The sequence below is a fragment of the Pan troglodytes genome, chromosome 8, assembly GCF_028858775.2.
Source record: "Pan troglodytes isolate AG18354 chromosome 8, NHGRI_mPanTro3-v2.0_pri, whole genome shotgun sequence".
Taxonomy (NCBI): Eukaryota; Metazoa; Chordata; class Mammalia; order Primates; family Hominidae; genus Pan; species Pan troglodytes.
This window is the reverse complement of record NC_072406.2, coordinates 20,903,243-20,922,381: the sequence shown is the minus strand read 5'-3', so window position 1 is coordinate 20,922,381 and position 19,139 is coordinate 20,903,243. Positions and strand designations below refer to the sequence as shown.

The 19,139-nt window shown below is 49.6% G+C and overlaps 1 protein-coding gene across 8 annotated transcripts in view; it reads right to left on the bottom strand.

Annotated features, from left to right (window-relative positions):
- GATA3 (GATA binding protein 3) overlaps positions 1 to 19,139 on the bottom strand; it is a 29,639-nt gene that overhangs the window by 3,191 nt on the left and 7,309 nt on the right. Inside the window, exons 1-5 of one of the 8 annotated variants that reach the window (XM_063781348.1) lie at positions 17,907 to 18,102; positions 15,790 to 16,399; positions 12,841 to 13,377; positions 7,543 to 7,685; positions 2,097 to 2,222 (exon numbers count right to left, since the gene is read on the bottom strand). In XM_063781348.1, the coding sequence (XP_063637418.1) occupies positions 2,097 to 2,222; positions 7,543 to 7,685; positions 12,841 to 13,377; positions 15,790 to 16,030 (1,047 nt within the window). In that variant the 5' untranslated portion in view covers positions 16,031 to 16,399; positions 17,907 to 18,102. Of the gene's footprint in view, positions 1 to 2,096; positions 2,223 to 7,542; positions 7,689 to 12,840; positions 13,378 to 15,789; positions 16,400 to 16,489; positions 16,601 to 16,794; positions 17,122 to 17,906; positions 18,103 to 19,139 lie in introns of those variants that run through there. The other 7 variants (XM_016962623.4, XM_009457913.5, XM_507651.9 and 4 more) reach the window with 7 other exon arrangements.

Sequence of the window (19,139 nt, the reverse complement as noted above, 5' to 3'; positions counted from 1 at the left end):
GCCTCCTTTTACAAATTCCCGGTAAACCAGAGAAGACGGAAAAACCACTCTTGAGGATGAGAAAGTTTCTGTCTCCCACTCACTGGAGCCCAGCCATGAAGACCAAGCTCATTAAGATTGAGGAGGTAGAAGTGAGCCATGGAGAGGATTCCTCAGCTTTACTTTGATTTGAGAAATTCATGTTCTTCAGAAATATATATATATATGATCAGACACAAGTGAGATCATATCTCATCCCAGCTAACTATTCAAAAAAACATATAGCTAGTTAATCTCCTATAATTCCTATACTTCCACGAATATAGGGATGAAATATACACACACACAATTTGTTACAATTTTGTTATACTCTAAAAAAAGAGAGCATTCCCTTTCTCCTGGTTCTCCTCTTAGTTCTGACACTGCCAACTTCCCAGGAAAGCCTCCTGACTCTGAAATGGGCCCTGACTCTTATACTTTCTCAGCCACGTTACCTTGTACAAGCGACTTGCTTTTCTGAGTCATAACTCCCTCAAGTAAAACTGAAATAAAAATAATTTCTGCCCTGTCTACATCATGGGACTATCTCAGGCTCAAATGTAATCAAGTAACATGAAAGTTCTTTGAAATCCATAAATTACAGCCCAAAAATAATTTCATAGGCAGTGCTGATGACTGGATAGCTAATAAACCCTAATGCTAATAACCTAAAAGCTTATAAGCCCAAGCCTTCCAGATTTTAATCACGAATCTCTATCTCTACTGTAGTCAGCAAGCAAATTCCCCAAAGTTAAAATAGAACTTGGATTGAATTGCTGATAAATGTATATAGACCACAGTCCCAGGACCTAAGGGAGAATAAGGGATCGTAGTAAGACTCTAGTTTCATTCACTGCACCAGGGCCACAGCGAGAGAGTTGGCACAGGCAGGGAATGAGCGTACAGGGCTCCTCGGAATCACAGCAACTTGCTCCCAAGAAGTGAAAAAGAAGCAGGGTGCTGGGGTCACCCTGAGAAGTTCTTTATGACTCAAAAAATCCAACCAGAAAAGCTTCCTCCCCAATTCCCAGGTATTCCTGAGTAAGATGAGTTCATTGCCAGAACCGCCGCAAGCAAAAGTCCCTGTCTCCTCCCTGTTCAGCCCCGGACTTTGCCAAAGTCAGGTTGGCCAAGAGAATTTAGGAGAATCAGAAAGAGCTAAAAAGGAAGGAGAGAGAGAACAACACAGAGAAAGACCAAAATAACCATTTTTGTCTTTAGAGTTAATGTAAACTTGAAGCCTCACTAGAATCATGGCCTCTGAGCCAGAATGATTTCAGGAAAAAAAAAAAAAACTGAAAAAAAATTTTTTAAGATTAAGATATATTACAAAATGATAGGACCCCAAATGGAAAGATCAGAAATGACACAACTAAATTCAGGCGACTGGCAACTACCGCTCTGCTAACATGATATAAAAGGAGAAAATGACAGTTTATTTTCCCTGGTATGGTAACATCCCCCAGGCCAGCCACCTTCCTCAGGAGCTAGCTCTCTGCACGTGAAAGTTGGTTCGGACAAAGACGTCAGATGAAATCTGTCAGACATTTTTTTCCATGTCTTTTATACATAGGATCCATTTCAAATTTGTAGCACAGATTTAGCCAAGACTTTTTACCTCTCAGTAACCAAATGGGTCGTCTTAGTTTCCAGACCCCCTGCCACACATTACAATTCTATTTACCTTTCTCTTTCATTCTCTCTTTCTGCAAAGAGTTTAAAATGTAAGGAAACAACAAAATAGGACCGGTGGCTTTTTTTGTTTTCCAAAAGGAAGATTTTTTTTTTTCCTTATAAACCACACAGGCCCACTCAGCACATCAGATTGCTGCACGGTATGTGGAGTGTCCAATGCATACCAAGGGGGTCGTGTGGCTGCCAGGCTGTGAGCCCCCTCGGCCTCAGCACGGCTATGCTAGACAGAGTAGTTTTCCAAGCTAGGTCCTATTGCATCAATTATTTGGAACCTGTCATCTGCCCCCATGGTGAGCGATTCACTTGGAGAGGGTGGTGGTGACACTGTTTGCTGGTCACCATCAGGAAGCGAGCCCTGTTCTTGCTGGTCCCAGTCCACTTACATTGTGAAGCTTGTAGTAGAGCCCACAGGCATTGCAGACAGGGTCCCCATTGGCATTCCTCCTCCAGAGTGTGGTTGTGGTGGTCTGACAGTTCGCACAGGACGTCCCTGCTCTCCTGGCTGCAGACTGAGAGTGGGGAGAGAGGAGAAGGCAAAATCAAAACAAATGTTAAATGTGTTGTCATCACTATGAAGACAGGCTTGAAAAAAAAAAAAAAAGGAAGGAAGAAATTATCATTGAAATCAAAACTAGCAAGTGGCCCACATGAAAGTAATACAGATCCCCAAAATCTGCCTCGAGAAGAAAAATGTCGCCACTCCAGTGGAGCATGTCAGGATTGCACTAACGTGGTCAGAATTTCACCTGCTGCTCCCCGGTAGGAGCAGGAAGCCAGGGCCTCCTCCCTGGCAGTCTTAGCCTCCTACCCTCATCCCACAAAGTACACCAGAGGGTTAATTTTTATGGGTGGCAATTTTGAATTAGCCAGCCTCATTTTGGAACTGGGCTTTCAGTTGCCTTTTTCACCAAGTCCAGAGCCACAAGAGGTTGTTTTCAAACACAACTCCCAAGAATATCCATCCTCAAACAGGCTCCAGCCATCAGGAAGCACTCACAGCAAAGGAGGCGCAAAGCCAAGCACCAAAAACACTCTGGATCGCAAATAAAGAAATGCTGAGTTATAAAGAGAACAGTGTGCCAACACAACAGCAAATTCTGCAAAGAATGTCTGTGCAAGTGTGTGGCACACACACATGGGTGACACACCTGAGGAAGCGCCGAGTAGGACATCCTAGGTCAACAAGACCTCCTAAATTTACACAGCCTGCACTTTCTTTCTTTCTCATTTTGAGATGGAGTCTCGCTCTGTCACCCAGGCTGGAGTGCAGTGGTGCGATCTCAGCTCACTGCAACCTCCACCTCACGGGTTGAAGCAATTCTCCTGCCTCACACTCCCGAGTAGCTGGGATTTATAAGCACCTGCCACCATGCCCGGCTAATTTTTCTATTTTTAGTAGAGACAGGGTTTTACTATGTTGGCCAGGCTGGTCTTGAACTCCTGACCTCAAGTGATCCACCTGCCTCGGCCTCCCAAAGTGCTGGTATTACAGGCGTGAGCCACCACAGTCTGTGCTTTCAAGCTTGGTCACTTCCCATTCACAAGACAGCCACCCTCACTCTCTTTAGCTGGCTGTCACCTAAATTTGATTCACCAATCAAACAAACTCAAAAGACCAAGGAATGTTGCCACTCATCAAGAACCCTGGATCCCTCGCCTCCTCTGATACCAGTCCACCTTCACGAAATCAGCCATTTCCTATTTGCTGTTCATGGAGTAGCATAGTTGCAGGTCAAAGGTCAGCCTCAACTTGAATTTTGATTCCTTGGTTGTGTTACTGCCCTCATTTCCTTTAAAAGAGAGATTTTTCTTTCACTTTTTGACATATTTAAATTGATCAGGTGACTATTCTCTGTTCACGCTTTAAAAAAATAAAACTGAAAAAAACCATTGGAAGAAAATGGAGTTGGGTCACTTCTAATATAAACCTCTCTCTCCTCCTCACCTTCCACCATAAAAAGAAAATTTTAACTGCAAAATTATCCCCATTCCTGGATCAAAAATATTATCAAAGGAAAGGTAAGAGAAGAAAGAGTTTAGTCTCTGTCTGTGATGAAGAAAATTCTGGTATGGTTATAAGAACACAGAACAAGAACTATAGCGATCCTGGTACAGTTTTGTTTTTTGTTTTTTGTTTTGTTATATTTTGTTTTGTTTCTGAGACGGAGTCTCGCTCTGTCGCCCAGGCTGGAGTGCAGTGGCGCGATCTCGGCTCACTGCAAGCTCCGCCTCCCGGGTTCACACCATTCTCCTGCCTCAGCCTCCCGAGTAGCTGGGACTACAGGCGCCCGCCACCGCCCCGGCTAATTTTTTGTATTTTTAGTAGAGACGGGGTTTCACCTGTGTTAGCCAGGATGGTCTCTATCTCCTGACCTCATGATCCACCCGCCTTGGCCTCCCAAAGTGCTGGGATTACAGGAGTGAGCCACCGCACCCGGCCTGGGATCCTGGTACAGTTTTATATCAATATTTTATCAAGCAAAAAGTTGAAGCCAACACCTGAAGCTGCCAGATATGGAGAACCCAGTGACAATTTCGAATTAACCTGAGTGACCCTTTTTCTTTCAAAGTTGCTAAATTGTTTCACAGATATGCTTCTGTGGGATGTAAATAACAGAGTATGTTATGACCTTTTTAAAAAAATTCTTTCTTTTCTGTGTTCTAAGTAACTGGAAACTAAAAACTGCCCTGGCCTATCATAAGGGAGAAGATGGGAGTCTTTTGCTGTCCATCTTGAATGTAATTCACATTGTCCATGAGTGCTGACCTAACCCCATATGCCTCTGCCCAACTGCCTTTATGAAACATGGTAATTTAATGCTTAAACAACTGTTTCATTTGTGTACTTTTTGGGAGAAAGTACTACATAAAACCAGTGCTTAATGATTTTGACAATTAAATTATATGTGATTATTATCTTCCTATAGTGTTTTTTTTTTTTTAGAAGAGCTACGCAGATATAGCAGATTAATATCACTCAGGCACCTGGGTTTCCTAGCCCAGCAATTCTGAATGTACAGAGTACAAGCATATAATGCCAACTGGTAAAGTCAGAGCTCCAGATGACAAGGTACAGCATGTAATCTTTTGCAGTCTATTGACAGCAATCTAAATAAAAGCAAAGGAAGATGCTTCTAGTACTACAAACTTTATGGGAACTTAGGGTCTCTCAAAGCCACACTGTATGGGTCACTAGCAGGAGGTACAGTATATTAAAGCAAGCAGCTCAGCCTCTCACTAGTGGTGAGATGTATGAAAATCCTGGCAATGCCAGGGGGAAAAGAATCTATGAGTCTTCCCTTCGGTCATCTCTCCTATTTCTTGCATTAGTTTTTTCAGGGTTAAATACGCATCTCACAGAAGAGCTAGCTATATATGGGCTGGGTGGTCTTCAGTGAATCTGCAAATGTATCAAACAAAAATAGCAAGCTGGAACTGGAATAAAGGGTCAGGGAATAAAGGAAAGAAGAAAACAAAAGGTTCTAGGTGTTCAGAAGTCAAATACATCTCAGGGCTAAAAAAAAAAGAAAGAAAAAGAAAGAAATCTGAATGTGTCCTGTGTTCTACCTCCCTGTAGCTTATGAATTCTATAGAACTAAAAACATCAAACCACCCAAGACAGATGATTAAGAAAGAAAAGACAGATGAAAATGTGACAGTCATTGAACTCTAAAATTCAAAGCAATTATTACTCAGAGTTCTAGAGATTTCCTATGAAAGGTGAGTGGAGACAAAATTGCATAAAATGGAATTACGATCCTCCTCTGCAATCTGACCAGACAGAGGAAGAAGACCCAAGAAAATGTCAAATAAACTTTTGCTCACCAATCAGCCCATGCCTTGAGACTTTTAATCCCTCTTTTTCCTTCTTTACTTTTATTAGAAAAAAACAGAAAAAACAAAAAAAACAACTATAATGGTACCAAGACACATTTTAACAAGAAGGTTTTTGTTTGTTGTTTTTTTTTCCTCTCTCTCTCTTTTTTTTTTTTTTTTTTTTTTTTTTTTTTTTTTTACTAAGGCCAGGTTTTTGAGTGATTCAAAACATTCTTTTGTGGTGTGATCATATTCATTCTGCACTAACACCTCTAGCCTTTTTTTTTTTTTTTTTTTTTTTTCAAACACTTCTTGTTCTGATACGTTCAAACATCTTGGTGTTTAGGTTGGGGAAGCTGAGTTGTTGTTTATGAGTTATCTCCAGTGCTCAGATATCCGGCAGCTTTTTCCTAGGAAGTCAGCTTTGCACATGAGAGAAAGGAAAAAAAAAAAAAAAAAAAAAACCAAACTGCTGGAGGAGAGGTGGGGGAAGGTTGAGAAAGTTGGAGAAGGGGGCAAAGATCAGAAAGAATAAAGCCTCGATATCCAGGATTGTCAAAGATTAAAGTCATGTGGACATTTCCATCCCTAGAAAGTTTTCCTTCTTTGGCCGGGAGCGGTGGCTCATGCCTGTAATCCCAGCACTCTGGGAGGCCGAGGCGGGTGGATCACCTGAGGTCAGGAGTTTGAGACCAGCCTGGCCAAAAAGGCGAAACCCTGTCTCTACTGAAAATACAAAAATTTGCCGGGTGTGGGGGCGGGTGTCCCTACTCCCAGCTATTCAGGAGGCTGAGACAGGAGAATTGCTTGAACCCGGGAGGTGGAGGTTGCAGTGAGCCGAGATCGTGCCACTGCACTCCAGCCTGGGTGACAGAGTGAGACTCTGTCTCAAAAAAAAAAAAAAAGAAAGTTTTTCCTTCTTCAAAATAGGATGTGAAAGGTGTTGAGTTGCACTACAATCTGATGGGGAGGGCAAAGTATTCTTTAAAAAGAATACAGAGGTGTTCTTTTTCCTTCCTTAGAAATTGATGGATGCTAATTTATCCATTAATCTGCGTGGGGAAATTCCCCTCCTCCCATCTCGACTTGGTGAATGTCAGCACCACATAAAGCATTTTGATCTCTTAGCTGTGGCTAGAGTTGTTATTTGTCTGTCACATACATTCACTATTCAAACTTCCAAAGAGGAGCTTGCAAATGAATGTCCCCTATGAGTCTTCCTTATAAATGCTTGACAGAGCCAGGTTTTCTCAAGGATCCCTCATGCTTAAAAAGTTTTTAAAAGAATAATGAGAGAGGAGAGAAAAAACTTTCACCCTACTGGTAGTAGCTCAAAGAGAAAATAAGACCAAATGCCAGGTATGAGAGGACTCACACGACGTTTCCCATAGGAATTGCCTGTGGAAAGTTCTCAAATGCTGAGACCAAGAAAGGAGGAGGCATTAGGCTCACTGGTTGCTGGTGAAGCCTCTGAAATTCATTTAATCAGCTCCAACCATTTTGAAGCATTAGCATAACAAATCCATCCATTGCAATGAGTCTGTGATCCTTCCTGGGAAGCCACACGCCACAACTTCAGGAACCCATTCTGGATGGTTGCTGGAACATTCCATCCTCATACTAAATGTCTCTATCTGTCAAACAGTGCTCATCAATGCACTTAAACCAGCTGCTCTGGTCCTGTTCATACCATTATTCTATTCAGGAATACACTGCAGATTTGATAACCAAGAATTCAGTCTCCTTAAAATGTTCACAAGCGACTTAAGAAACATGGATGGGGAAAAAGAGGGGAAAAGAGCTGTTCTGTGTATCAAATTTGAAAAAAAAAAAAAAGAAGAAGAAGAAGAAGAAAAGAAAGAAGGAAAAAGAAAAAAAAAAAACTGTCCCAAGCCAGCTGACATGATTGGAGGCTATCCTGTCAATTTCCTGCAGAAAGCTGTCCTTCCGGAAGAGAGGAAATGAGAAACCCAGAATGGTCAGCGTGGAATCCATCCCTTCCCGAGAACTTACCAGCCTTCGCTTGGGCTTAATGAGGGGCCGGTTCTGTCCGTTCATTTTGTGGTAGAGCCCGCAGGCGTTGCACAGGTAGTGTCCCGTGCCATCTCGCCGCCACAGTGGGGTCGAGGTTGCCCCACAGTTCACACACTCCCTGCCTTCTGGAAACAAAAACACAGATAAGCCACTTAGGGAAGGAAAACACGCAGGAAAGCTGACAGCATTTGGAACTGGGGGAGAAACGTAAAATGGAGAACTTTTTTCCTTCTCCCTCCTCTTTTGGGGAGCGTGTCCACCCCCACCTCTTTCCAAGATGCTCCAAAGTTGAGCTGGGGAATGCTGTCCTGGCATGACCGTTCCCCCGACACACATGGAGGCGCCCGCAGAAGGGGCAGATGCATCGTTGCAACAGAACCCTGTTCTTGGCTTGCCCGACTTGATGGAGATGATCGGGCAGGACCAAGGAGGAATGCAGATTCCAGCTACAAATACTTCCCTGAGAAAATCCTGAGCCCTGGATGGTGGCAAAAGGCAAACATTCCATTCATTTCCCTCAAAGGAAAAAAAGGAAGACAAAGGTGACCCATTATCATCATGGGTCTGTCTATAGAGATTGATTAAATAATGAAGATTAGGATAGGGGGAAAGGAAGGATTCATCAATGGCTAGATAGGTGAACAGATAATAAATAGATGCATAGATTGATCAATCGGCTGATTGATTTCACTAGCTAGGGTTTTAGATTTTACTTCCAATCAAACTGCAAATGTCCCTGGCTGGAAAGGAAGCGATTAGGACCCAGCAGGGGTTTCCATAGCTTTCCAGCCGCTGTTACGGAGACTGAAGTTAAAGTATGACCCCAGCCAGGGGGTGCAAGGCGGAAATGCAAACTTTAGGCAGGGAACCTGGAAGAGGGGGAGGGAGGGAAAAAGGAAAAGGGAAGGTTTGGGAGGACAGAGTGAAGCCGATCAGAGGAAGATCAGGAGAAGAGGCAAGTTAACAAAGCGGGGTGGCTGCTCATTAACCAAGGCCTGCCTACAGTTTCTCTTTTCCCAAAAACACAAACAAACAAAATAAACGAAAAACCAGCCAGGCCGGTAGGAAGTTTGAGCAGCATTCACTCCGTCAGCCCAGGCTGGAAAGCGACCCAGACCCACCCAGAAAGCTCCTTGGAAGAATCCCTTAAATTACCATTTCAAGACATGGGGGAGTTGGCTAACTGATTTCAACTTTGCAAGAGGAAGAGAAAGATGCTTTCTAGGAGAATCTCCTTGGTTTTGGGGGACCCAGGGACACACGGGTCTCTAGTGCCCAGTTTTCTGGGTGCCCAGAGAAAGCCAGGACTCCCCTTCCTTGCAGGAACAGGAGGCTCAACTCAAGTTGGTCCCCCAGAGAGGGGAGGCCCAGAGGAGGACCCCGGAGGGTAGGTAGGGAAGAAAAATGAGCTCTGAAGACTGTTTTGTTTTAAGAGAGTAATTAATGACCTCCAACCTGCCTGGACCACTGGGGTAGAAGAAGAGAACCCAGTAGGGTGCTTGAGAATTTTGATTCCCCTAAAAGGAGGAAAAATCTGCCTTGGCAGATATGGGACCTATTGGGCCTTTGGAAAGCCCCAGATCAAGTAGGAGGGAACTAGGGGGGTTCACACTTGGGGGCCTGTGATCCTCTCCAGGGGTAAGTTCTTCAGGAAAGTTAAAGACTTTTGCAAATGGAAGAGGGTCTTGCACCCTTGAAAGTCAGGGATGGTGCCCACTAGTTTTTGTCTACTTTGTTTTTTTAAAAAAAAAAAAAAATGAGGATGTAAGAGAGGTTTTTTTTTTGCTCCACATTCCAAAAGATTCTTAGCCTAGGGTCCCCAGAGAGCCTTCGCTGTGCCCCAGAACCCCTGAGATTAAACACAAACACGCTGCAGTGCATGCCAAAGGCGCCTTCCTAAGTACCCAACGGCTCTTCTCAGTTCTTGAAAAAGGCTCAGGCCTGAATCACACCCAGACACCTTTCAGTTGGGGTCAAAAGCCTGAGGGACGTGGCAGACTGGATGTGGGGGAGGCTGGAAGGAAAGAGTGAAGGGTGAGTGGGCGAGTAACTGGCTGCAGCCCAAGCCGGGCCGCAGGCCTGCCTTTTTGTGTCCCTGGTGGCTGCTGGGTCAGCCCCTTCTGGGGCAGCACTGGCCCTGTCCCAGCTAGGACTGCAGGCCCACTCCCCACCCTGCCCAGACAGGGGACCCCCTCGGGCTCCTCCTCTACTTGGGCACTGGGCAGAGGGCAGTGTGAGGAGAGGCCGCTGTGGTTGGAGGCGGGGAGCGTGGTTGCCACCCGGCTCCTGGGCACCCTGATGCTGGGGGACCTCCCAGCCTGACATGATCAGTCTGATTTCCTCTCATTTGCAGGGTGGTGGGGAGGGTGATAGCTTCCTTTTCAGAAACACCTTGAAAGCTAGCAACGGTTACCTCTTCAACAAGGTTCTGCACACTAGGGTAATTTTCTGTCTTGATTCACTCGGCAAGGTTGCCATTGCCTCCTATGGGCTTTTCTTCTTCTTTTTTCCTTGCTGCCTCTGGTCTGTGACTTCAGCAAACAGCCAATTTTCCTAATGGAGGCCCTGACTCTCTCCTGCCTTCTTTCCTCCCCTCTCCTCACCCCTGCCTGTTGTGAGCTGCTCAGGCAGACACCTCTCTCTTAGGTGACAAGAACCACAGAGCGGCAAGGCCTCTTGACATTCAACAGCTGCTGGCAAATGCCTCTTGCTCCGCCTTGGCCTGAAACCCTTAAACCAGGCTGTGGGAGGGGGTAGGGAGCAGGGCAGGAGCTCGATCAGACGACAGTGGAGGGAGATGCCCAACTGGAAAGGTGGCAGGGGAGCTAAGAAGCAGCCCTGGACACAAAGACTCTGTCTTTTGTTTGCAAAAGCTTCGTCCCAGCCCCGAAAGCCCAGGCGTTAAGACAGCAATAGGTGCCCTAACCACAACTTCAACCGTTTCCAGCGACAACCCCAAAAACTCTCTCTTCTCTGTGTCCTCCTTCAGCAAATGCATTTGCAAAGAAGAGGTTAAAGGGGGAAAAAAAGAGAGAGAGAGAGAGAGAGCAACCACTAAAACCAAGAGAATCCCCTCCTGAAGAATTCCCACCACCTCCACCCCCTGCACAAGGAGGGGCTTCTCAAAACTTCCCCTCCACACTCCCAAAAGTCCCAGCTCGCTCGCCGCCCCCGCCAGGTGTGCTGTTCTTGGTTTTCATGACTGTGAGAAAGGAATTAAGAAGGAGGAAGTAAAAAGGCCAAATTGAAATGGCCTCCTCTCCTCCTCGCCAAAAAAACCAAAATCGGTGTATCGGTATTCCTAGCTCTGGCTTAGGGAAACCACGGCCCTCTCTTTCTCCCCTCCATGTTCAGAGTCTTACGGAAAGAAATGAGAGGAAAGAAAAGACTAAACTTAAGGCAGAAAGTGTGCACAAGAGGGGGAGAAATCAAACACGGAAATGAGGGTAAAGAAACCAGAGTATCTTGGAAAAGTCACTCTGTCCCCTCCCCCCGCACAAACCACTACCCCGGCCTCAGATACCACGAGCTCTCCCCAACCTCATAGCCTTACCAGAAAAGAGAACTTTAAAAAAAAAAGAAAGAAAAAGAAAAGAAATCCCATCACAACCTCAAAATGCACAGGTCTGCTCTCTTTCGATTCAGCTCCCCAGCCTGTGTTTCTGAGTCAAGCTGCACCCCACTTCTTAATCCTTCCCTCCACCCCCAAGCCCAGCCCCTGCCAGGCACCGTGGCCACTTTGTGCCTCCAGCTCTCCCGGCCTCTTGCTTTCTTTTTGACTCCACCAGCTAGCCTGCCTCCCTCTCCCTCCTGCCTACTTTCATGTACTGAACATGCAGGTCTGAGTTCTTCTGTCAGCCTAACCGCATCCGGACTCTATTAAAGTTCCTGGCTCGGGATAAACAATGCAACTGTCGCGTGCAGCAGTCTGAAAATAATTGGATTAGCTAAAACATATCAACTAAATAGAGACAGTCCTGCTCAGGCAGTCGGAGTGAATGTCACCCTGGAAAAAAACCCTGAAAACTGATCTCATGGTCACTGGGCTCCCAGAGTACTCCCTCTGAAGTTTTTCAAACCGGAGCTTTGGGAGCTCGGTTTCAAGGCTGCTCATCTCATCCCTAAAAGACAAGTGATTTTCACGATTGCTTTCTATATAGGATCTGTAGAGAGAGAGCGGAGGCAAGATACCTGGAGCGGATCAGAGAAGAGATGCCCACTCTGAAATGGACACGCTTAAGGAGACATCAAAATCTTTACCAAACCCTGTCTAAAAATACAGTTAAATCAATATCAGAGAATCCCTAGCTCTCTTTTGACTCAATTACTTTGTTTAGAAATGGAATTGGTGATAGATCGATTTATTTTTAAAGCCAAAGTGTTTTGTGTGGGGTTTTTCTTCATGCAAGTAATGACACCAATTGAATAAAAATGCAGCGTGCTGCTAGGCAGCGTTTGCATTTTGGAAAGGAACAGAGCACAGGAAGCTGAGATACACACCTGGAGCACTTTTCCGTTCCTTTCTACCTCCTCTGACTGCAGCTCAGCCAAGCAATATGTCCTAATACGGTTTCCTGCCCCTGACTGCACTGACAGCTCTAGGAGACACTGCAGGTAACTAACTGGGCCAGGCGACATTTGATTTTCATTCAACCCTGCTTCCCCAATGCAAAGCCACCGCTTTCTCCCAGTTCAGCTGAGAGCCCCCTTTTGCACGCAGAGAATATGCGTGCAGCTTTGGCCAGGCTCATGCACACACACTTTGTGTCTACACGTCTAATAAAGGACTGTCCTCACTGCGTGGTCCCCTTTGAGCTGAGCGAGAGGAACAGTCAGAATGACAGAGGCCAAAGGGGTCATAGAGGGACCTGCGTTTGTTTAGGCTTGAGGAGGTTTCGTTTTAGCATGAAACACTCAAGATTTATTCCCTCGGCCTTCCATTTGGTCTTGGAAACTGACTAAAGGTTACCAGCCCAATCCAGAAGTCCTGTGACAGGCAGAAGAGGGCATGACTTTGTTTTTGTTTGTCTTTTTTCCTATCCCAGCTCATTGGGGGGTTTTAAATCAGATCCCACTTCCCCTCTGTTTCCGAGGCCAGGCGTGAGCTAGGATGGGAGGACATGCAGTGCCTTCCCGGCAGGAAGAATGGGAAGAATGGCATCTCAGCAGGCTTTGGGACACCCCGGCTCCCCTGAGGGGTCCCTCTGGGTGCGGCCCTGGATTGAGGAAAAGGGGAGGAGGGAGGAGAAAAGGCTCCAGGGGAGAACTGGCTCCTACCTGTGCTGGACCGGGCCTTGGGCCTGGACTTGCATCCGAAGCCGGTGGGGGAGCCGCCCAGCAGGCTGCTGGGGGGGAAGAGTCCGGAGCTGTACTCGGGCACGTAGGGCGGGTAGGTGGTGATGGGGTGGTGGGCCGACGAGGAGGCCCCACCCAGGGCGGTCATGCTGCCACGGGAGTGGGACGACTCCAGCTTCATGCTGTCGGGCAGCGGCACCTGGTACTTGAGGCACTCTTTCTCGTCCTGCCGGGCCGAGCCGGCCGAGCCTGGAGTGGACAGCGATGGGTCCGGGGAGACGTCCTTCGGCGGGGTGGGCGGGAAGGTGAAGAGGTGCGGGCTGGCGTGGCCCCCCGACAAGGAGGAGGACGAGGCCGGGGGGTAGACGGAGAGGGGCCCCGGGGAGCCGTGGTGGATGGACGTCTTGGAGAAGGGGCTGAGATTCCAGGGGGAGGCGGTGTGGTGGCTGCCCAGGGCTTTGCCGCCGTCCAGCCAGGGCAGGGATCCATGAAGCAGAGGCGGGCGGCACACCTGGCTCCCTGTGGGGCAACGGGGAAAGGGCAGGAGAGAGAAGGAGGGTGAGTGTGGCCCTGGGAGGCTGTCAGGGACACCTGGGGAATCTCTACCTCGCATCGGCCTCCCTTTCAGCAAAAGCCCGGGCTCAGGCCCACTCTCACATCCCGGCGGTCCCCGGAGTACCTGCCTGGCACACCTGGGGGTCAGGCTGGGGACAGAATCCTTCACCCATCTCTCCCACAGAATGTCCCATCAAATGTAGCAGAATGAAGGGCCTGTGGCTGACACCCGAGAGGTTGCTGCAGAGGGGGAGAAGGGCCCCTTTGCTTATTTGGCCTCTCCAGATACACCGCCTAAATCACATTCCCCAAGGTCTCTCTCTAGAACCTGACTTGATTTATGGGTTTCCTTCAATGGCCCTGAGTTCCCTGACTCAGACTTAATCCCAGCCAGCCTGATAAGAGAGCCGGCTATGAGTGAGGAGGCCTGAAGGATGGAGCCCGGCCACACAACTGCTCCACACCAGAAAACGACCCTGGAGTCAGGCCCAGCTCCCAGCACCAAATGCAGGAAGGAGAAGCCTTGGGACAGAAGTCAGGAGACTTTCAGGGTTAGTTTCCGGAAACCTAACCCAGTGCTTGCTCAGAAACGGCCAGGCTGCCCGCAAAAGGCCTAAAACGGGATTTGCAGGGACATTTTCATTGCTCGGGCTGTTGGAGAAAGTTCCCAAGGCTGGACCCTGGGATGGTCATTTTCTCTGCTTTTCTCACCCTCCCAAATCCTAAAGGAGAAGGAGATAACGTAAGCCCCATGCACCCTCAATAAAGCTATGATCCCACCAGTGCCATAGATGAATTTTCACCTGAGCTCCTAAGACACAAAATTCCAGTTGATGTGTATATTTTAAATGAAAGATGACTCAGACACAGAGTCTGATTAGCCTTCATTTAAAACGCACAATCTTAAGGTAGCTGTAACTCATACACTCTGAGGGGTACATTTAAAAAGCAAGTGCAAATCCACACACTTCTTGATCTTTAAAGCCGGTACCTGCCTCAGCATTTGACATTCGATTCAACCATTAAGAACAATACTGAAACTAAAATCTTAAGAGAGAGGAAGGGGAGGGGAGTGGAGAGGGAAAGAGAGTTCTCTGAACACCAAGGGTCAAGATTCATATTATGCAGGAAGTAGTATAGTAAATAATATTAAGTCTGCCTCTACCGCATTTCCACCTAACTGCTGATCCGCACAGAACGTGGGCAAAGAGCGCCCCATCCGCAGAAACGATTGTTTAAAACCTGGCGACAGCAGGGTAGAGGACGCCTGCTGCCGGAGGGGCTATGTCATCCATGCCAAGGCAGGCTCTGAGTAGGGGGATCAGGGCAGAATTCGGTCTGGCTGGACTCAGAAAGCCCCACACTTTTTCTGCCCGATGTTTTACCCCTGTTTCTTCTTTAGGAACAAACTTAGAGCTGGAAAGTGTTCGATCTTTTTTCCTCAAACTACACAGGCCTGGTCTCCTTTTTTTACATTTCAGAACTCTCCTGAACTTCTCCAGGTGAAAGGGGGAAAGAGGTGGTACTGGAATTGCCTTTATTTAAACGGGGGTGTATCCTACATCTTAGGTGGGAGGCTAATGGAGGGCAGTACCCGGAGACAGAGTAAGGCAAGAGTTGCAGGCAAGGAGGCAACTTGAAAGCAAAGACGCAAGAAAATTCTGTGCAGCCGGGAATCTGGGAAATCTCAGATCCCTCAAACTTAAGACAGGGGTCTTCCCCCCCAAACCCCTTCAGCATCAGAATTCCATTCCTGAAGCCAGGAGGTAAGAGACCTGTCTAAAAACCAAAGGCACTAGCTCTGGGAAAAGGTCAAGGAGAAGGGTGTGAATAAATAGGTCTCTGGGGCCTTTCTGAAAATGTGCGAATTGAGGGACGCTGGCAGAGGGCCCCCTCCACCCCGCCCACCCCGCCTAGAAAGAGCTAGCGGGTAACAGGGAACGCCAGGTTTTTTGGAAGAGCCGGGTTCCAGCCGTGCTTGGCCGGCGCCGGCTACCGGGCCCAGAGAGCCCGGACCCGCGGAGGCAGAGCCAGGGCACCCCGCGCCTGGGGACATCCCGAGACCCCCCCCCCCCCCCAAAACCGGCAGCCGCGCAGAGACGGAGGTCTGCGGCCTGGCGCCCGCCAGGTGAGCGCCAGGCCCCAGGGCCACCAGCCGGGAGAGGCGCCTGCTGCGACTCTTTCAAAACACACTCTCGCGACGAGCCAGAGGCCTTCCTCGCCCATTTCCGGGCCCCAATTTTTTTGTAAATGAACCAGGAACGGCAGATGGGGGCTTTCGCTTGACCTCTCCCCGCCCTCAGGTCCCTCCCGACCTCCCCGAGCCGGGACGGCTGAAGCGGCCGGCGGGAGCCCCGGCACCCCGGGCGCACTCACCGTGGTGGGTCGGAGGGTACCTCTGCACCGTGGCCCTGACCGAGTTTCCGTAGTAGGGCGGGACGTGGTTGCCTTGACCGTCGATGTTAAAAAGCACATCCACCTCCTCCGGCAGCGGGTACTGCGCCGCGTCCATGTAGGAGTGGCTGAGGCCCGGGTGGTGCGTGTCCGGGTGCTGCCCGTTGAGCACGGCGGGGTGGTGGTGGCTCACCCAGCGCGGCTGGTCCGCCGTCACCTCCATGGCCTCGGCTGCGCTCGCGCCCTCTCGCCGGGCCCGGAACCCGCGCGCGGGGAGGGAGGGCGGTCCGCCTGGGAGGTCGGGGGGCTCCTGCCGTCGGAGGGTCGGGGGTCGTTGAATGATTTGCTTTCGGTGGGGGGATGGGAAGGCTGGGAAGCAAAGGTGAGCAAAGGAGAAGGTTTTTTAAAAATTATCTTGGAGGGGTCGTTTAGCAAAGAGAAGAAGGGGAAGACAAAAATCCAAAAACTGGGTACGGCAGGATAAAATGGGACCAGGTTGTAAAAAGGGGCGACGACTCTGCAATTCTGCGAGCCAGGCTCCTCTGCACCGGGGTCCTCAGCCGCTCGGAGGCGGAGTCCCTCCTCGGGTCACCTGCAAGGGAGAGAATGGGAGACCTGGATGAGCCCCTGAGTTGCTGGAGTGGCACAACCTCCCCTCGCGCCGCCCGCCCGCCCAGCGCACCCGAGACCCGCACAGGAGCGCGGGGACACGGCCGCGGAGCCCGCAGGGCTCTCGGGGACGTCCCTGCAGCCCGGCTCGCGGGAGCCGGGGCTGGCTGAGCAACTTGGAGGGCAAGTCCCAGGGCTGACTGTTACAACTTGGAGGGCAAGTCCCTCCCTCGGGGACACCGGTCCCGGGACCGTCCTCCCAGCCCCTAGAAAACCTCCAAAAGAGGAGAGTTGAGTTTTTAAAATTGATTTAGGTCCTCCCAAGTGGTTGGGGGCAAAAAATCAAACTTAAAAAAAAAAAAAGTCACCAGTACCAACCTGGGTAGCGAAGAGCAGAGAGGAGGAGGAGGCGGCGGCGTACGACCTGCTCGGTCAGATTGCGTTGCTCGCTCTGTCTCGCTCTCCCTCCGTCTCTCTCTCTTCTTCTCTCTCTCTCTCCCTCTCTCAGTATATATTTTTTTTTTTACAGGGAATGCATTCTTTCTGAAAGTATCAAGACGGCGCCAGGCAGCTCAGTGTTCGCAGACAGCTGTGGCGCGACGCAACTTAAGGAGGTTCTAGTGTCATCCGCGCCGGGGGGGAGGAGCCTGGCGCTGGCGAGTAGGGGACAGGATCCCCGGCACAAGGAAACTGCAACCCAAACCCGCTCCAGGACTTCTCCCCCCGCCCCGCGCACCCCCGCCCCTCCTCCCGCCCCTCCACTGACCGGAAAGGGGCGCCTCAGAGGGCGGCCGCCGGCGGAGGGGCGGCGGGCAGGGTGGGCGAGGCCCGCGGGGCTTGGGGGCGGACGGGAGGGAACGCGCGCTCTGGCCCTTTAAATGTGGCCGCGGCTCCTGCCAATTCATTCGGGTCGGGTGGACGATTCCGTCCCGGTGCAGCCAGCCTGCCCCATTCATGAAGTTCATTTCGATGGGCAGAATTTTCTTTTTCAGACTTTTAAAAAATAGGCACGCATGGATCATTATTAGGATCCAACGCAGGGTGTTTGGGAGAGCGCATCGATGTGGGGAAACGTGCGCGTTAAATTGATCAGAAAAACAAAATGTTTCATGTCAAGGTATTTTGAGATTTGCCTCTCGGGCCGACTTCCTAAGAGGGTGAGTCATCGGATAAAGGGGAGATGCCTTTGACTGGAGCGTCCGCGTCAATTTTGTTGTCATTGTCACCTCTTTCCCGAGCCTTCTGCGCTCTCAAGCCCCCAGAGTGAACACGCTTCAGCTGTTGCAGCTGCCCTTTCCAGACCTAATATTTGTAATCAATGTGTGCTTTTGACTTGAGTGGCAACAGTGAGGGATGAGAAGGGGGGAGGGGAGGAAGAGACTGGCTCTAACTCATTCCCCGAGTACGCTCAGTGTAGACGGACAGAAAGAACTCGGTCTTCACTGTAGGGACCCAACTTTTCCTTTCGCCCCGCCCGGAGCCCTACTTACTCCGGCTCCCGGCGTTTCTCCCACAGTCGAGGAAACCAGCCCTCGGTCTGCACCGACCCCAACCCCGGCCTCTGGTCGGGACTCCACGGCGACCTTCCCCGGCTCGCGGGTCTCCAGGCCACGCTCTGCGCAATGGGCACCCCGGGGCGGAGGGCACGCGGCTCCGAGGCGCCCCAGCGAGAGGGGCGGGGCGAGCGGGGGCGGGGCCTGGAGGGACCAATCAGCGGGCGAGGCTGTGGCCGAGCCGCGATTGGTCCGCCCCGCGGGTTCCAACCTGCACGGCCCGCTCGGTCCTTTGAGCCACTGCATCCCCTAGCGGCGCCCGGGTGGCTGCAGCCGCTGGCCCGAAAATGCTGCTCGGGCGAGCAGGGGTCAGGCGGGAAAAGAAGACTCCAAATCCACTCTCTGCTCGTCCCCAGGGCAATGCTGCCAGGAGAGGGAGTGGGTTCCCCCGCAGGCTATCCCACCGATGGGGCTGAGAGCTTAATTTGGGGTTTTATTTGAATTGGAGACGTTGTTCCCTCTTCGCTCCTCTACCCCATAAAATTCCCTACAAATGCAAAAATTCGAGATAGAAGAAGCCGTCCCTGAAAGTAAGTTCTGAAGGATTCCTTTCATGCGGTGAAGGAACAACAACAATATTCAACTTCGCCTTGGTGTGTGAGGGTCGTCGTGTTTTAAAACACTATCCCTGTAGAAATTAGTGAAATGTATTGGAAGAAGTAGTGGAAACGTGAATCTTCCTGGTCTCGCGTTTGGATCTTCTTTGGAGTCCTCACCTTCTTAAATCTGATGTTTGTTTGAAAACAGGGCTGAATTTCCATATATAGGACAGAAAGAAAGAACCCCAATTTTTTAAAGAAAGCTCCCCCCCCCCACGTTTCTCCTGAGCCCACTTGGTCTCCCGTTATTAGGCGGCCCAGTTAAGAGGCATCGATTTTCCTTTCGTTCTCTGACCACTCGTCTCTCCTGGGCCAGCCAGGCTGCCCGCATCTTCTCCTGATCACAGCGCTCTCTAAACCTTTTAATTATTTAGTTGCTGTCTAACATTCACCGGAAACCTCTCCATAAACAAGGAGAAACGAACGCACACACATTTTTGCTAAGAAGCCCGGGATTAAGATTAAGGATACAAGCTGAAATAAAAAAATGAAAAATGCTTCTCCGCGCGTCAGTCGAGGGGTGGATGCGCCACGCAGCGTGAGCCCAGCTCACAGCCACGCGTAAGACCAA